At 42.6% G+C, this 18,928-nt stretch overlaps 2 protein-coding genes across 11 annotated transcripts in view; both read left to right on the top strand.

Moving 5' to 3' along the window:
- Nucleotides 1-4,598: 4,598 nt before the first annotated feature.
- Nucleotides 4,599-10,258, top strand: LOC116668199 (basic proline-rich protein-like). The gene is made up of 3 exons (XM_032494809.1): nt 4,599-4,665; nt 9,115-9,908; nt 10,001-10,258. Exons 1-3 carry the CDS (start codon nt 4,599-4,601, stop codon nt 10,256-10,258), a joined length of 1,119 nt encoding a protein of 372 aa, XP_032350700.1.
- SCMH1 (Scm polycomb group protein homolog 1) overlaps nt 9,384-18,928 on the top strand; it is a 144,988-nt gene continuing 135,443 nt past the window's right edge. For 3 of the 10 annotated variants that reach the window (XM_032493959.1, XM_032493966.1, XM_032493955.1), the window contains exon 1: nt 9,393-9,530. The gene's annotated coding sequence lies outside the window, so the exon portion shown is untranslated. Of the gene's footprint in view, nt 9,531-18,928 lie in introns of all 10 variants that reach the window. The other 7 variants (XM_032493961.1, XM_032493958.1, XM_032493960.1 and 4 more) reach the window with 5 other exon arrangements.

Here is an 18,928-nt window from a genome sequence, read left to right as displayed (position 1 = left end):
TCTCCAATACCCACTTGAGGTAAATAGCCCAGACTCTTTAGATTAATATCCAAGGCCCTTGACAATCTGGCTCCAAGTGGAGGCTCACTTCCCTCTGCTCTTCCTGCACACCCCAGCTTTTCCACGCAGATGCCTTTTGGTCTCTGCACATGCTGTACTTGCTGCCTGCATGCCTGTCCCCTCTTTCTCCGCCTAGTTTCCTTGTAAGGTCCATTCAAACGTCACCTCCTTGGCAAATCCTTCCCTAGTCTCTCTGCAGAATTAATTCTTCTCTGCTTTCTCCCAGGACATTGTACAGCTCTGAACAGCCTCTTTTGTATTGTCATGGTCCCCTGTAGCCTAAGATCCTCAAGGACAGGGATGGTATTTCTTTTCATTTCTTTGCATTTCCAGTTCCTGGCGCATAATAGGTGTTCTATAAATATTTATGAAATGGAACAGAGGCATAATCCTTTTCCAGATGTTAATCCCTCTGTTATTTGAAGACACATCTACAGCCTTGCCCTACACCATTCTAGTCTGAGTTATTTCTTTTCTAGGTTAAATAGACCCAACCCCTTCAGTTATTTCTTGTAAAGTCTGATTTCCAGATTCTTATCGTCTTGGTCATTTGCTCCTGGGTGCTAATTTGCCAACATCACTCTTTTAAAATATGAGCCCTAGGACAAAACTTAATAGTTCAAATGAAGCCTGGCCACAGCAGAACACAGTAAGAGGATTATAACCTCTGATTTAGATGTAACATTTCTTTAACCATTGCTACTTGCCAGGAACCTCTGCCTATCTTATTTTCTTTCACGCTCACAATAATCTGGAAAGGTGTTATTTCTCTCATCTTATAGATGAGACCCTAGCCAGCTGGTAAGGCACTTTGAGAGTACGTTAAAGTCACAAGCCCAGAGCACAAAGTGAGCTTGTGGACAGCTGATACCTTTAGATCATTTTTACATCAACTGCTGTCAAGTTAATTTTTTTTTCCAGTTACCAGGCTTAAGGGCAACTGAGGACAAAAAGAATCAGTGCCTTAAGAAGGGTGTGGAACCAAAGCACAGGGAAAAGGCAGGTTGGATTAATGACCAACTTCCTAACAATAACAGCCTTTATCTAGGAGCTCCGACAGAGCCTGGAATTTCTCAGCCACATCGCTTCCTGAAACTATTTTCCTTTGGTATTTTACAAGAGGAACAAGAGCAGAAGTGTCTTAGATAAACAGTGAGGTTGGAGGCCCAGTAGTCCTCTGCAAAGCCTTCACACCATCAGAGCTGGGCAGCCAGTCTGGTGAGGGCCCCATGAGTTAAAGAGGTGACCATGAAGAGTCTGCCTCACAGGTCCGTGGCCTAGGCCTGGCAGGGCCTCACTGTGCACATTCATTCCCTGAAGGTCTGCTGAGTACCACTGTGATCCAGGTGTGGTGTGAGGGGATGACGATGATGATGATAAAAGAATGTGAACAGGCTACTAGGGGAGCAAGACGTGGGGCATTTAGACTGTCCTGGGGTGAGGATGGAAGAGAAGAGATCAAAGGAAGCTTCCTGGGCAGGATAATCTTAACTGATGAGTAGAAGTTAACCTGGGGAAGGTGGGAGGAAGACACAAAGGAAGAAGAAAAAGTTGCAGTTATAAACAGAGCCTTGAATGCAAGAAACAGTGTAAAGTTCCCATAAAGGATAGGAAGAATGACAAACAGTTTGGTGTTTGAAATTCAAGAGGCTGGAGAGGTGAACAAAAAGACTAAGTGCTTGCTGTGTGTCAGGCACTGTGATAAAAGCTTCACATACATTGTTTCAGATCATGAATTCACTGTGCAACCTTGAACAAGTTACTGTAACTTTCTGGGCCTCACTAGGAAAATTGGGATGACATGAATGCCAGGATCCTGTCTAATCTCAGCTGTGGACCTAACTGAGTGGAAAGGCTTTCTTTTTTGGGGGGAGGGGCATTAATTAGGTAATTACTTACTTATTTATTTTTAGAGGAGGTACTGGGGATTGAACCTAGGACCTCATGTATGCTAAGCATGTGCTTTACCACTTGAGCTATACCCTCCCCTCGAAAGACATTCTAATCTGTGATCTGTCCACCATGTTTACAGAAATACTTGGTTGATCGACCTTCATGCTGCTGCTTCCCCAAGTTACAGGCCAAATACTCAAGAGGAAGTGAATTCTATGAGACTTAAAAACATTTACCAAGCACATAATGTGTGTAGCATACAGAGAAGATGCAGATTAAAATAGCTATCCAGCAGGGTAGGCTGTGACAAACGGTAGTGGAAAGGGTCAGATGGTGTGCTGTGGGGAGCTCAGAACTGGGAGAGATCAGAGTCGGCTTGGAGGGTTGAAGCAAGGCTTCTTGGAAGAGCCGATTTTGTGATGGACCACAGGAAGCAGAGAATGTCGAAGAGAAGACTGAACAGAGGCATTCCAGGCAAAGGGAGCAGCAAGAGACTGACAAAAACTGCACTCCTGCTCCCCTACTTGCCCCCTCCGCCGCTCCATCCCTGAACATCCTCTGCTCACCCTGCCCTCCCAACTCTCAGGATTCTTCACTGACAGCTGAGATTCCCCATAGCTAAGCTTCATTCTCTCTGTCCAGCTTTATTGCCTATGTCTTCCCTATATGGACCCTTGGCTCCAGCCACACACAACCACTTGCCATTTCTTAAACGTGCCCCTCAGTTTTCTGTCCCTAGCTCATTATTCCTTCTCCATACAGTGCCCCATTCCTCTAATACTCCCTCCGCTGCCTCCAACTTTCCCTGCTCATCGTTCAAAGTCCACCTTCTCTATGAAACTGAATTTCTTCCAAACACTGCATCATTTTGATTGCATCTCCCTCACAGCACTTACAACTTCCTACCTCATATTATAATACCTTTCCTCACGAGACTGTAAGCTCCTTGAGGGGAAGTGCTGTGCCATTTTGGGGTCTTGCACAGGGAGCACTAATAACTGGCCAGATGGCCAGTAAACATGTGGGCTGTGAGCAAAGTGGTTGGAGGGAGAGTCTAAATGAACCTGTCCTTTGACTATCATTTAAGGAGAACTGGGGTTCCTCTGTCGTCCTTTGGTTGTCCAGCATCATTCCCCTAAACTCAGGCTTATGCTTCGTAGTATTGAGCCCACCTCTAGTTCCAGCAGTGGACTCTGTTATCCCATCCTCCTCATTGTTTCCAGAAGGTTCAGGGCTCCTGGTGAATCAGTCAGGAAATGTCTAACCATACATCTGATCCCAAACTTAGTATCCAGATTAAATCTGTTCAAGCTGCCCATTTAATGATCTTAGGCAGCCTGAAAGCAGAAAAGGAGTCACAAAAAGCCAGGCGTAAAAGGGAAAAAACATCAGAGTCAAGGAGGAGGTTAAAAGTGCACACGTTTTTTAGCACCTTCCCAACTCATGGGCACTGCCACTTTCTTTAAGCACCAGAAGCCATTTTTCCTTTTCCTTCACCAACTCTCCCTTGGGGTCACTGTCCACTCATCAACATGGTAAAAATAAAATACTGTTCTCTCCCAGAATAATCACTCCTTCTTACAGAGGGCTCTACAGGTTTATTCCTTCTTGTAGAATATAAAACAGCAGACCTAGGGTTTTCTCACATCCCTTTTTAAAAAAAAAAAAATTACATCCTAACTGATCTGCTTGCTTTCTTCCCTCTCCATCGCCTCCGTACCTCTTGGCTTGCCCTGATTTGTGACCCTTTCCAAGGGTCTAGTCATAGTCCAAATCCACTCTCCAACTGCTTCTTGGTTTTTAAACCTATTACATCTACTTTTTTCAAAAAATTCACATATCAAGCAATTAATGAAATCTATGACATGCTGAGCCCTGGGATACTAGTGTTGTAAAAGTGAGGGACTACCCTCAAGGAAACTACAGTCTAACTTAAGATACGTCAATGTGATACACTTACAAGTGACAGCACAGAGGAAGGAGCAATTGCTTCTTCCTGAGAAGTGTCAGAAGGAGTTTTGATTTGTATCTAATAAAGAAGCAGGGATCCAAAAGACAATACGTACACTTTTCATTTTTTTTTCAGCAAACATGTAGGAATAGCTCCTTCATGGGAAGCTTTGTCTGGGGCATTAGAGCTATAGGTGCGAACAAGGTTTCTGATCTCAAGAAACTTTCAGCTTAGAAAAGGAATTTTTAAATGTACCCTACTAATGGTGATACAACACAAATCACGCTATGGAAGAGTTACAAATAGCCCAGGGAGGGGGGTAGCTCATAGAGAAATGTTTAAGAGAAATTTCTCATTGGGTGTAGTAGATAGAATTTTAAGATGTCCCCAAAGATTCCTGGACCCCACTTAATCCCTGGAACAATGAAGATAATGAATTTTACTCTGGTGATAGGTTATATGTCAGAGTTGTCCTTAAGTAAGGAGATTTTCTGGGGGGATTTGACCTAGTTACAAGTCTTTAAAAGCTGGCTGGGAGTTTTGTCTGGTTAAAGGAGAAACCAGAGAGATTCAAAGAATGAGTGGGAGTTGATGTAAGAGTTTCTTTGTCAATGAGATGGCAAGGAGCTGAGAATGGTCCCCAATTGACAGCTAGCAAGACAATAGGGGATTTCAGTCCTATAATCACAGAGAAATGAATTCTGCCAAGAAGCTGAAGAAGCTTAGAGAGGACCTTTCCCTAGTCAAGCCTCTGGAAAAAGGTAAACTGACTGACATTTTGATTTCAGCCATGTGACCCCAGCCATACCATGCCAGATTTCTGATCTACAGAACTGTGAGCTCTTCAATAAGTGTTGTTTTAAATTGCTAAATTTGTGATGATTTGTTACAAAGCAATAAGCACTTACAGCATCATCCTCTCATTCACTGTTTGCAAACTGTTTCCCCAGCTGTGGGCTCCTCGGAGCCGAGCTGTATCTAGTTATCCTTGTAACCTTAGGGCTATTCATAAAACAGTTACTCCCAAAATTCCATCAGATGACTGTTTAAATGAGACACAGGGATGCAGATGAAAACCTGGATGCAGATCAAGATCTGGATACATTCTGTCCATTCCCTCCTCCCAAAGATGGGGAGACTGATACTGAAACCAATGCCCAGACAAAAGGAGGAGGCTCTCCTTCAGACCAGCGCTTTAAGGCCAGTTCCAGAGATAAAGCAAGCCACTCAGCCCTAGCTGCTCCAGCTACAGCCCCAGCCTTGTGGGGATGGGACCTCCCCCAAAACTTGGCTTAGGTGGTTTTCATGGCCTGTCATGAGAGCTAAGAGAAGTGAAGGCAAGAGTGTTCACTTCACATTGGCTCGGTGTTGAGAAAGTGGGCTGTCAAGCCAGGTCTCCCTGGAATCCCCTGACTCCCTCTGTGACCTTGGACAAGTTACTTTACCTCCCTGTGCTTCAGTGTTCTCATCTATAAGATGCAGATCATAATAATAATTACTGCATAGGTTTGTTGTGGAAATTAAATTGTCATAAAAATTAAGTAAGACAGTGTACCTAAAGCACCCAGAAGAGTTCCTGCTTTATGCTTAGCATTACATAAATGCTGATTTTCATTACTCAAGCTAGAGGATCATGTGAGGCTGTGTGAAGGCAGCACTAAACCAGATTTTTAAAAGAGTGATAGGATTTGGATACAGAAGCAGAGAGCAAGGCATTCGAGAAGATAGAACAGTATATGGAAAAGCCCAGAGTAGCAAAGGGCACATGCAGAAATGGACAGCAAAAGGCAAATGCAGAAAACTATATGTGAATCAAAGGGTAAGTAAAGGAGAAGAGAGAGAAATAAATTTAGAAAGGTAAGTTGTGACCCTAAAGAACTTTGAATGCAAGGCTAAGGAGTTTGGACTTTGCCCTACAGGCACTGAGGACTTAGTGAATTTTATAAAGTGGGGACTCACATGATGCTTCCAGGGTCTGGAAGCTGTGGAAGGCAAGTTAAGAGAAGACAGTCAAGAGTTAGATTCCATTTCTAATAGTCCAGGGAATAGGGCCTCGACTAGGGGAAAGGTAGAGTGCTTTGGCAACTGACTGGATGTGGAGGACAGGGAGGTATTTTAAATAGCACTACGATGGTTTTAAGACTGGGTGACTGGGAGGATGGTGGTGCCATTGTCTGAACTGGGGAACACAGACAGAAAGAGAAGGTTTAGGATGGAGAGTTGTGATTTTGGTCTTTAACTCACAGTTTCAGGACTCCATATGGAATTGTCTGATGCAACTGGAGCTAAGAATAAATAGATCTGTGGACAGATCTGATGAGATAGACTAAATGCTTTGAGTTAATCCTTTCAACAACTCAATATGATATGTACTGTATGTGATTATCTCCACTTGGTAGAGAAAGAAAGTGAAACCAGGGAAGCTAAGGCTAACTCCACATCTAGTCATCAACCACCCCACTCTCCTGCCATCACAGCTGATCTTCCCAGTGCTTCATCCCAGGACAGTCCCTCAGACCCTTGCTTAGAGATTGACTGATATAATTCCAGTAAGCTTACATTACTTACCTTCTCAGCTTTAGCAAATTAGACGCAGGTATAAAAGGGAGAGGCATGACAGCAAGAGAAGTGGCAGCTGATAGCCAGAAACTTTAAGAAACAGTCATGAGAACCCCGGAAGCATAGCAGTCTGGGGCCATTTGTTAAGGTGGAATAGAGCCCTTAACTCAACAGCCCAAGAAGATTCCTTAAGGAAAACAGCCTGGTATTGCTACCAATTCATGTTTGTAAGGAATCAAGAAAATACTAACTTGATTCCTGTTAGGTTGGCTAGGAAGTTTATAATATACCTTTAAAAGATTTTCATCTGATATGGGTTTTTTTGTTTGTTTGTTTTTTGTTTTTTTAATGTTAAAGGAACAGGCTCTCAGCATTCTGGGGAACTTCTCTTCAGTTTTCCAGACAGCAGAGGTTTTGATACAATTGTTTTCCCTCTCATTTGCCTGAGGTATGTGAGCCCTAGAAGTATGTGGAGGGTACCCCGGGCTGTGTAGCCCTGGAGGACCCTCTGCCAGGATTCCTGTGCCCACTCACACTATCAGGGGTAACCTCCTCCTTTCCTCTCATCTGCCTCCCTGACTTGACTGCTTCTCAGAAAATGGGCAACGAGGAAAGGTAACCGTGTGCTGGGGTCAGAAAGGGCAGTGGCATCTGCAGCAAACGTGAGCAAAAGCCTCACTACGCAGCACCCAGTGTTAATAAAGGAATAAAACACTCATTCTGGCACTAACTTGTCAGGTGGTGAGACCGATACCAAATGAGGAAGAAAAAGACCAGAGTCATCTGGGTCCCAGCTCTGTTGCTTACCAGCCCTGCACTTTCCGGTTTCTATCCTTCCGCCTGGAATGCCTCTGCCTTGTGAACTCACCCCTCAAGGCTTGGCTTGGGTCTTGAAAGCACTTTCTGAAGTGTAAATCTGATCAAGTCCCTCCCCTACTTGAAACTTCAATAGCTTCTTATTGCCTGCAGCAGGCATTTATTTACATACCCCTTGGGAGTCTGAGATTTGCAGATACTATAATATATAAAATAGATAAACAACAAGTTTACACTGTATAGCACAGGCAACTATATTTAATATCTTGTAGTAACCTATAATGAAAAAGAAAATGAAAAGGAATATATATGTATGTGTACTACTGAAACACTATGCTGTACACTAGAAATTGATGCAACATTGTAAACTGTATACTTCAATTTAAAAAATTAAAAATTACAAAAAAAAACCCCTTGGGCTCAGGACCCCTTTCCACTCTTTTTAAAAATTATTGAGAACCTCAAAGAGCTTTTTTATCTGCAGTTTGTTACTTCTATCAATACCCTGTTAGAAATTAAAACTGAGAAATTTCTAAAATTTTATTAATTCATTTAAAATTACATGTTAACAGAAACACATTTTTAATGAAAAATATCTATAATTTCTAAAACAAAATATTAATGAGAAAAGTGGTGTCTTGTACAAATCTTTTTAACACCTGGCTTAAAGGAACACAGTTGGGTTCTCAAATGTTTCCACATTTATGTGTTGCAATATCATTTGTCCTAGTCTAGGAAAACTTCACTGTACACTTGTGAGAGAATCAGAGTGAAGAAAAGCAAATCACATTTGGTATTAGTATGAAAATAATTTTGAGCTCACTGGCCCCTTAAAGGATCTCAGGGACAGCCAGAAGTCCCAGGACTATACTATGAAAACTAATGGCCAAAAAATGGTTTCTATTCTAACGTAGAGATACAAGGACATTAACTGTCACTCTAGACACACTAAGACCTCCTTCCATGTTGTGGCTTCCTTTCCCTGTTCAGCTTCAGCACGGCCATCACCATATACAGTCTCCCATACTGCCACCTCACTAGTCACACCAGCCAGTCATACGCTGTCATATGCCTTTATGCCTTTACATACATCCTTCCCTCTATCTGAAATGAGTCTCCCCCTTGCAGACTCTTTCAAGAGCCAACTTGAAAGTGTTTGACTCTCAAAGTGCCTCCTTTGACCCATCCTAACAGCCGATAACTCCCTGCTAGCAGAGCACAGGCTTTGAAGTCAGGTTGGAGACGAATCTCCACTCAGTCACTTACTAGCTGGATGACTTTGGACAAGTAGCTTCACCTCCCTGAGCTTGTTTCCGTCCTGCTAAAATAGGGATGATCCAGGTGAACGTGGCGTTTAACCACAGAAGTGTAGCAAAGAGTGCTCACTGAAGGAATGAGTCCGCGAGCAGGCACACGGAAGGGCTCAATGGGTATTTGTTGAATGGATGAAACAATGAAGGGACCGTGGGAGCTTCTAATCATTGATCATTTACTTATTAGGTCCCCAGCACTGTTCCGTGGGCTTCATAAGCATTGACTTATTTTACTCTCACACCAACCCTCTGGATTAAATGCTATCCCGTTACAGATGATAGCAGAGAGGGGTAGAGACGAGCGGTAACTCGCTCAAGGTCATCCATCACACAGAGCAGGGCGGGGATTCGCGCCTCGGAGCGGCCGCTCTTCGCCCGAGGCGGTGCCGTGCGCCAGCCAACCTGACCTGACCGTCCTTGGGTCCACGGTCTCCCCCATCGGCCCACGAAGTGCCTCGGAGCTGTGACCTAAGGCGGCGGCGGGGTTCGAACTCGAGTCCTCGAGCCCTCTCCAGGCCTCAGTTTACCGAACCGTGAGACCCAGTGCGCAGGGCTGGTGGAGGCACGGGCGGGGGCTCCCCGGCCGAGGGTGGCAGGCGGGTGGCTGGAGACCGCCCGGGCTGGCGCGGCCCGGCCGCTCGGCGGCGCCCTCCCAGCGCAGTGCCGCCCCGCCCCCCTGCGCGGGCCCAAAGGCCGGGACGCGCCCCCCCTCGGCGGGAGGCCCGGGGGGCGGGGCCGTGGAGCCCCCGCCCCGCCTCCGCCTCAGCCGCCGCCGCCGCCGCCTAGGTCGAGCCCCCAGCGGTCCGCCCGCCGCCCGCCGCCGCTCTCCGGAGCCGCCCCCGCCCGCCCCCTTCGCGCGTCCTCCCTCGCTGGCTGCGCAGCGGAAACATGGCGGCGGGCAGGGAGTGAGCCGCCCCGCGCCGCCGTTGCGCTCGCAGGTAAGCGCCTTCGCGGCCGCCTCCCCTGTCCGGGAAAGCCCGCGTCCTGAGGGGCCTGGGCGAGAAGGCGGCGCCGGGACCCACGCGGCCGCTGCCTCCGCCCCTCGGGCCCGGCTGTTCGTCTGTCTAGGGTCTGAGTGCGGCCGCGGCCGTCCCCCGCCGTGTCAGCGGGCCCCGAGCCCCGGCGGCGCGTTCTGCATCCGTGACTGGGCCGGCGGGGCCCAGTGTCCGGCCCGCGGCCCTGACTCAATAAGGGCGCCTTGGGAGCCGCGTGAGGGAAACCCAAAGACACGGGGACCTCCGGAGGGTCGGCATCATGGGCGGTGCGAGCGGGGGTCGCTGTGTCCAGGCCAGTTGGGGCAAGGTCGGCCGGAGAGTGTTGGCTTTGGGCCGAGGGCCGGGAGTCGGCGTAGCTGTCAGTCTGCTGGGACGCGGGAACTGAGAGATGCCTGTGGGTCCTCGCGGGCCAGATCGGGTTCGGGGCCGGCGAGAACCGAGGACGGCGGGCGGCGTGGCCCAACCGGTGGTCTGGGGTGCGAAAGGCGGGGAGCTGTCAGCCGCGGTCCTCGGCGCTGACTCGAGAGGCGCGGCGGGATCTGCGCCGGGACAACTCACGTGTGCCGCCGGAAACGGGCGGGGAGAGCAGGTTTCAAACCTCAGACGAGGGGCGGGAGCTGCTGGGCACCGAGGTGAACCGGCAGCCAGGAGGGCCAGCCCAAGAGGAATGAAAAGGAGTTTCCAGGAGATGGATGAACCCAGAACATCTCCAGACTGGAAGGGAATTTAAAAGTCATCCAAGGTCCCTTTCTCCCATCCCATACCAAAGTAGCTTCAAAAATCCCAAATTTTACTCTAGTAATTTGACCAGCCTGTTTGAACACCCTCTCCAGTGATGGAAAACTAATTTCTTCCCAAGGAAACCCATTTGTTCCTGGACAGCTTTGGTTTTTAGGGAAAAAAAAATTTTTTTTTGGTTGAAAGAAACAGCTGCCTCCCATTCTTCCTAGGTCTTTTCCCTTATGGATAGCCATTAAGATCTCTGAAGATAGTAATCATGGCCCCGAAGTCTTGTCTTCACTAATTCCACTTCCTTCAGTTGTTTCTCATATGCTGGGGTTATCCAATCCCTTCTCTGAATGAACTCTAGTTTGCCCGTATCCCCTTTAAAGGAGAGCCTCTTAATATGAGCCAGAAGACAAAATCTATTAAGTTTCTCCAAGAAGCTCTGTTGGCCCCAGGGACTGACCTGCTTAAATAAGAAGTGCTCTATTCCTTTCCTCATATCTGTGCTGTATTTTGAACTTAAAAAAAAAAAAAAAAGACATCTAGTACTGTTTGTTTAAACCAAGTAAAAGCGTTCCTATTTTGTGGAAATGTTTGGGTTTCCCCTCAGTTTTTTAGATGTCTGTAAACACTTTATCAAATGAGCTAATGTATATCGAAAGTGCTACATTGCACCATGCAAATAGAAAAGCTTATTATTTTTTACACTGGAAAAAAATTGAGACCTAGTTTGGTGCCAGACTGCACTTTAATATTAAGTTGGAGAGGAAAATGCTTTATTACATTGAACTTTTTGCTCCATTTCTAACTGCCAACAGAAGGCCCAAAATTACTTTGAAAAAGAACATTTTTTTTGTTGTTGTTGCTCACTTACCAGCATCATTTTTTACTTGCTTTTTCATTACTTAGCCTTTGTAGGTGGGGTTAAATTTTTTAAAAGGGTCTTTACCAACATCCTAAACCCCTGCCTAAGCAATCCTGCAGGTTAGTAATTTTTTAAGCTTAGCAGAGATGTGGTGGCCTTTTGGATAAAATTCCAAGCTCTTGTACCTGGGACCCTGTTTATATTCTAAGTGAAGTTTCACTGTTTTCATAACATAGACAAGCACATACTGGCAGTCAGAATTGCTTCTTTATCTTTGTTCTTGTATCTTCATTTTATAAATTGGTGAGTGGTTTTGAAGTTTGCAGCACACATGTCAAGTTTTGATTTCTGGTATGTTTGTGCAAATGCTGTTTCCCTTTTTATGAAAGTTGGGTACAACTTTGTATAGCATCATTCTGTACAGACTCAGGAAGAGCTCCTGTTCCTTCTCTTCAAAGGACTTGGAGTTAATGGTAGGAAATACTGAAAAACCCTGTGAGAAAGAACTGGTGTGAATATCCCACTGAAAATGTAAACTCAACATCTTCTAACCTTTGTACTTATGTATCTGCTGTGTATCAGGTACTATGTTACATACGTGTATAGTTGGGTAGACAGAGATGAATAAAATATATTTCTAATCCTTATGGAGTTGGTAAGTTAACTGCTAAAGTAGGTCATCTCAGAATAAAAGGCAAGAGCTATGCCTGTGATGCTGTGGTAGCACCAAGGTGAGGGCACTTAGACTAGCCCAGGACTTGAGGGAACACCAAGACCCAAGTCTTAAATGGTAAGTAGAAGTAAGTCAGTCAAAGAAGAGTAAAAAGTGCACTTCAGACAAGGAGACTAGCTTGAGGAAGGACATCAGTGTGAGAAAAGGAATGGCTTGCCTAGAGAACCGCGAGCAGTTTGGGACTGCCGAGAACATAGCAAGAAGATGTAAATGGTAAGTTGTGAGGCCAGAGATATAGTCAGAGGCCATATCATGATGAACCTTGTATGCATTAGTATCTTGAAATGAATTTAATCGGTGATTTTTTCTAATCACTGAAAGGTTTTTTTTTTTTTATAGACATACTTGAATAATATTTTTTAAAATGTGGTTATGGGGATGAGGAGAGAGGGATGAAGTTGAGAGAATCTGTGAGGCTTTATGATTGGGTGTGTAGATCAGAGGGTGAGGAGTCCAGTGTGTTGCTCGGATTTTTGGTTTGGGTGACCTGGAGGATGGTGGTAACATTAACTGAGATGGGAAACACTGGATAATGATTTCAGTTTAGGACTGAAAGATTTTGTAATTTCTTGAGTTAGATCAATGAGCAAATGTGGTGGAAGTAAGATGTTTTTTTAAAAAGACTGTGTTCAGAAAGTGGACTATTAGAGTTAAATTGTCTGATGTGGAGCTCTCCTAAGTGACAGCTAGGTCTCTGTGTGTGAGTTGCTGAGGTACAGCAGAGGTGAAGGTCAGTGTGGCTGAGTTTGACAAGGAACTGGGAGGCTATTGTATTGAACAAGCCTTCTGCATGGATAGTGAAGTGGCTTAGGATGCTAGGATGTGGGGAAGAGAGGGCGATCGTGACCCAGGTGCAGTGAATATAGGGGATTAATCGTGAGGGTGAAAGGTGACAGATGAGAAGGAGGGGTAGGGAGTGATTTAGCCAGATGGCAGAAACCTCAGAGGAGGAGTTTTTAAACACAAGAGTGGAAAAGTAATGGTTTTTGACTTTTCCTTCCTAGAAGCTGGGCTCTGATCTCTTCATCTTTATTCAGGTCTTAAATTAATCATTCTGTTTTCTCTGAAGAGTCTGTTCTTAGTAGGAAGGCAAGTACCCTCTATCAAATACTTTCTGCTAATACTTAATGACAAATCTGTTGAGTTTTCTGCCCTGATGGTCAGTGGATGGATAAGAAACAATCAGTAGTAAGGATATACCTGTGGTTTCTGGGAAGAATATAGTCGTGAGAGTCTAGGCTTTGGGTTAGAAGGATGAAGATTCAAATCTAGGCTCTGTCACTTACCAGCCTTAGAACTATAAGCAAATTCTTTAACATCTGTGACTTTTGGTGTCCTTATGTGTAAAAAATAAACTTCTACTTCACAGGGTGTCACACACACACACACACACTAGAAAAACAGTTGGCACTTCAAAAATGCAAAGTAAATGTTAATTCTCTTCCACCTACCTTTAAGGGACTTAAGCTCTGCTGGCAGAAATGAAATTTTTTTCATGCTCACCTAAATTATAAGGCAATAAGTACTCTGAAGGAGGTAAAGCAAAGTGATGAAAGAGTTCAGAGAATGGAGTCATCATTTCTCAACATTTGTAACAAGGTTAGGCTTTACACTCAAGATGAATCTCATTTGGGCCTTGGAGAACAAATTTAAATAGATTAAATAATTTAGGCGGAGATACAAAATGGGGAAATTATAGATAGGACATGTTTGTTAAAAATTGATAGTTGCCACGGGTTTGAGTATTGTATTTGCGTTAAGTCAGTAGTGAGAGATGTGGCTAGAGAGGTGGGGCCGTGGTATTAGAGACCTGAAACTGTGGGGTTTGGATTTGATTCTAGGTATACTGGGGAGCTATAGATTGTACATTCTCCCTCTACCTCAGTTTCCTATCTGTAAAATCTATAGGCATTAATTCGGAAACTTTGGATTTGTGTTTGAAGTAAACCAAGTAAGAAATTCCACATTTGAAAATAAGTTCATATATAGGCCAGGTTTAAGTTAAAAAAATAACTACTGGGATTTATTTTGTAGTTAATAATACAAATCTTAATCTTTGGTAGGTAGGCTTAGTGGAGTTCAAAAACATACTGGTAGAAAGTGACTAAAGATGCTCTAACTTCAAATTGTCTTTTTTATACTGCCATACTGATTTAGATTTGAAAAAGAAGCCTGGGGCCTCAGTGTCACTAAATATTAGTTATACACTCCAGGGCTGTATTTGCTTCTGTGATCCTCAGTTCCCTCATTTATAAAATGAGGGAAGGTATAGGTGTACAGCTTAACTAAGATAGTATGTGTATGGCAATTTACATAATGTTGGTTACATAGGTACTCAAATGTTGCTCCCCCTACCCCCGCATCTGTAAATGAAGAAGTTTAACCAAACCATTACCAAGACCTTAGTGCTAACTCCTAGCCATCAAGGGAACTGCTAGAACTAATTATTTTGATAACCTTTGGCCATATAAACCCAGCAAGTCTTATCATCTGTTATCTTTGTCCCAACCCCTCCAATCATTTATCTTTCTTCTGGACTGTTGTTTCTGTGCTGACTTGGCTTCCTCTTCCTCCCTCCGAGTCCTGCTTGTTTGCTTCCTCTCAAATCTTTCCACTTGTTCTCTGAAACCCCTGTTTCCTACCTTATTAACCATTTTACTGGATGTTTTATGTGTGTTCTGACCTTAAATGGAAGCCAGGCTCTCTCCCAAGTGGTAGAGAGTAAGATTGCTTGCTTGTTTGCTTTGTAGCCCTTTTGAATGGGTGCAGCTCATTCTCCCAGACAACTCCTTGCAAAAGGAGAGAGATAAGGATGACTGTAATTTTTTATGTCCCACTATTTCACACATTCCTAGACCGTTACTTCTCCACCTTCTTAAAATCTCTGTGCACTCAAGCACAAGGGCTGTACCACTCTCATCTTGTATATAGCTCTTCTCTATCATTTAGGACCTAGCACACAGTCTTCTTTCTGGCTGTATCTTGAGTGACTGCAGTATTCACATGGATGATTGTTTTTTCAGTATATTGGCCTCTTCAACTGAAGTGATCATCTGTTTAGCTAATCAACTCCCATAGTCACACCATGGACCTTCTTCTCACCCAGAGATGGCCCACCTTTGAAATTATAAATGAAGACATGTAGCTTTGTTCAAAAATTTTCCTCCTACCTGACCTTTGACTATCCCTACTAGATCTTTTCTTTGACCTCACCAAGGCCTATCTTCACTTCCTGCCCTATCCAGTTTAATTTTCTTAGTTTCTCACTTATTTCATTCACCTTCTTGCTGTTAACTTTTATTCCCTTGCTCTATTGTCCGTCTGTCCTTGTCTGGGCAAAATCCCAAACTGACCTCTCTCTTGCCTATACTAGCTCTACTGAGCCCTGCTTGGGGGAAAACAAAAATCACACACAGTTATACAGATTGCTGTTGTTGGGAAGAGGGGAAGGTGAAGAAGGGTACATAATTACATTTGCATATTATTGAAGGATGTCACACATTGTTCTACTTAATTTGAAACATATACTAACCCTGTTAGGCAGAATGCCACATCATTTTAACTACTGATAAGGAACTGAGGTGCAAATGGATTAAATGATGTGCCCATAAACGATAAATGCTGGAGAGGGTGTGGAGAAAAGAGAACCCTCCTACCCTGTTAGTGGGAATGTAGTTTGGTGCAGCCATTATGGAAAACAGTATGGAGATTCCTCAAAAGACTAAAAATAGACTTACTATATGATCCAGCAATCCCACTCCTAGGCATATGTCCAGAGGGAACCTTAATTCAAAAAGATTCATGCACCCCAGTGTTCATTTAGCAACACTATTTACAATAGCCAAGACATGGAAACAACCTAAATGTCCATCGACAGACAACTGGATAAAGAAGTTGTAGTATACTTATACAATGGAATACTACTCAGCCATAACAAATAATAAAATAATGCCATTTGCAGCAACATGGATGGACCTGGAGAATGTCATGCTAAGTGAAATAGGCCAGAAAGAGAAAGAAAAGTACCATATGATATCACTTATATGTGGAATCTCAAAAAAAAGACAAACAAACTTATTTACAAAATAGAAATAGACTCACAGACATAGAAAACAAACTTATGGTTACCTGGAGGGGAAGGTGCTGGGAAGGGATTAAATTGGGAGTTTGAGATTTGCAGATACTAACTAATATATATAAAATAAACAACAAGTTTATACTGTATAGCACAGGAAACTATATTCAATGTCTTGTAGTAACTTACGGTGAAAAGAATATCAAAATGAATATATGTACATTCCTATACGACTGAAGCTTTGTGCTGTACACCAGAAATTGACACAACATTGTAAACTGACTGTACTTCAATTAAAAAAAAAATGATGTGCCCAATGTCAAATAGTTAGTAAATGTCAGAACAACTGAAAACCAGGTCTTCTTGCTACAGAGTCTGGGTTTTGTCCAGAATGATTCATTGTCTCCTATGACCTCCTTTTTAAGACTGTGCTGTTCGAACCTCTTGCTGGTTCTGCTGCAAGTCATCATATATAAATTTCCTTAAATTTCAAAGCAAATAAATGCTGCTGCATTATTTTTCCCCTCAGTATTTACTATAGATGTTACAGTATTTATTACAGATGTTGTTAGCTTTTAAAATTAAAGCATATACATACTGTAATTTCATTTTTATCACTATGTCTATTGCTCATCGATGTATTACAGGCACATTTCGAAGTATTTTCTTATTTATTGTAACTGCTTTACACTCATGCTTTTGTAGACTTTCCTATAGGGCATTGAAACCTGATGGGAATAGAGGCTATTTTAGTCATTATGTTCTATAAAGTATGATAGAAAATATGAGCACCAGCATACTTGTTCTTGGAGATAATCTAAAAAGAGAGCAGAGAACTATTTGTCTTAGGTAATTTAAAATTTTGGACTTCCAGTCCTGATTTTTTGGTGTTCTGTCTTGTCTCCAGTTATCTCAAGGGACTGCCAGAAAGTCTTCGAGCTAGATTAAATTATTTCTTTCATTATAAAACTTTATAAAACCTAATAGGCATAAAGGGTCACACTTCCAAAATAAGAGCTTAAAAACTGTCTTTATGTGTGTTTTTTCAGCTTTTTATTCATTCATTCAACAAATATTTATTAGTTACTAGCTGCCAGACACTGTGATATATATAGTGAGTGACAAAGATGAAATGCCATAATTTTTAAAGTGTAAAGATAGGCCACAGAGCTAAAGAATATGTATATGGTACATATAATAGCTAAATATTACTATCTGTAATAACAAAATTTCCTACGAATAGGTTAGAAAGAGACAAATCAGAAGGAAAATAACAAGGTATAAAAGAGGCAGACTAAATGTTTATTAGCCATTTGCTGGTAATTAATTCCTATAGGAAAATTAAAGCTTTAATGAGATGTCATTTCATACCTATTAGATTGGCAAAAATTAAGAAGTCTGATAATACCAAATAATGATAGGACTGTAGAGTTAAGGGAATTAGACGCTGTTGATGGGAACAGAAATTGCACAACCATAGTGAGAGCAATTTGGCAATATCTATTAAAACTAAAATGCATATAACCTACAATCCAACAGTTCCACTCCTAGGTAAATACCCTTTAGAAACTCTCCTATGCACGTATAAAGACACTTACAAAAATATTTATACATTATTATAGCAGAAAATTCAGACTAGTTCAAATATCTATTAATAAAAGAATGAAAATATTATAGTATATTTACCTAATTAAATCCCATACAATAATGAAAATGAATGCACTAGATCTATATAGTAACTTGGGTGAATGTCTCAAATAAAAAGTTGAATAAATAAAGTAAATGGCAGAACTCATTTATGTAAAGTTTAACATTCATGTATTGTTTAGGGAAGCCTACTTACATAATAAATGTTTAAGGAAATGCATGGTAATGATAAACACCAAAGTAAGGATAGTGGGTATCTCTGAAGGGTAGGGTGGGGAGAAAAGACTGGTAATATTGCTGGGATGAGCACACAGGGGGCTTAAATTGTATTGGTAAATATTTTTTCAACTAGATTGTGGGTACTTGGGTGTCCATTCGTTATTCTTTATCCCTTTTTATATATCTGAAATATTCTATTAAATACGTATTTTTAAAGAATAATACCATATAATCCTTGTTATGAGTTCATGCAGGGAGAGAGGAAGCAGCAGAAATTTAGAGATGTTATTGGGATGAATCATGTAAAATTGCTATTTTTATAGGTCTGAAATGGTCTAATATAGGCAGCTTCAAATGGCTCATCCTCATTCAACCTAATGTAGCAAGGGCTTTCGTTGAAATATATTCAGAGTAATATGGGAACACAAGGGCAGGAACAATTGACTAGCAAGGCAGAAGGAGGGAGATGATCTTCGGAAAGGCTCCAGAGAGAGAATGACGTTTAAACTGCATCTTAAAGATTGAGAAGGAATTCACTAGTTAGAGTAAAGAGAAGTAAAGACCCCTTTGCATGGATGGAATCCCACAGGTGGAGTAGTGGAGGACAAAGAAATGCAGTCGAGGAAGAGACTAAGGAAGGGAACAAAATCAGCAGCAATATCTGTGTAGCATTTACTTTGCATTTTATGTACACATAAGCTCATGTAATCCTCCCAAATGGGGAAACAGGCACATAAATGTTAAGTTACCTATTCAAGGTCACAGAACTAGCAGGTGGTAGAACCAGGATTTGAAGTCTGGCAGTCTAGGTCCAGAGTCTGTGCTCTTGGCCAGTAAACTATACTTTGAATAGCTACATTATAAGCAAGGTCAGAAGAAAGTGGTGTTTTGAATGCCAAATGAACAACAGTAAGTTTCAGTAAGAAAGGATTAGTCAACAGTGTGAAAGGTCCCAGGGAGATAAACTAGGAATACTACAAAGAGACCATTGAATAAAAAAAAAAAAAAAAAATCATTGTGCACTAAGGTACAGTAAGGGTTACCAAGTTAATAGACATGTGGGTGTCTCAGAATGG

The sequence above is a fragment of the Camelus ferus genome, chromosome 13 (assembly GCF_009834535.1).
Source record: "Camelus ferus isolate YT-003-E chromosome 13, BCGSAC_Cfer_1.0, whole genome shotgun sequence".
NCBI classification, from domain to species: domain Eukaryota; kingdom Metazoa; phylum Chordata; class Mammalia; order Artiodactyla; family Camelidae; genus Camelus; species Camelus ferus.
This window is presented reverse-complemented; position numbering and strand designations above follow the sequence as displayed.

Bases quoted from the DNA above. Each gene is read 5' to 3' on its own strand.
- LOC116668199 (XM_032494809.1), top strand. From the start codon at position 4,599: ATGAATTCTGCCAAGAAGCTGAAGAAGCTTAGAGAGGACCTTTCCCTA. The intron at 4,666-9,114 runs GTAAACTGACTG...TCCAGGCCTCAG, and splicing joins AGTCAAGCCTCTGGAAAAAG to TTTACCGAACCGTGAGACCC. The intron at 9,909-10,000 runs GTTGGCTTTGGG...CTCGCGGGCCAG, and splicing joins GGCAAGGTCGGCCGGAGAGT to ATCGGGTTCGGGGCCGGCGA.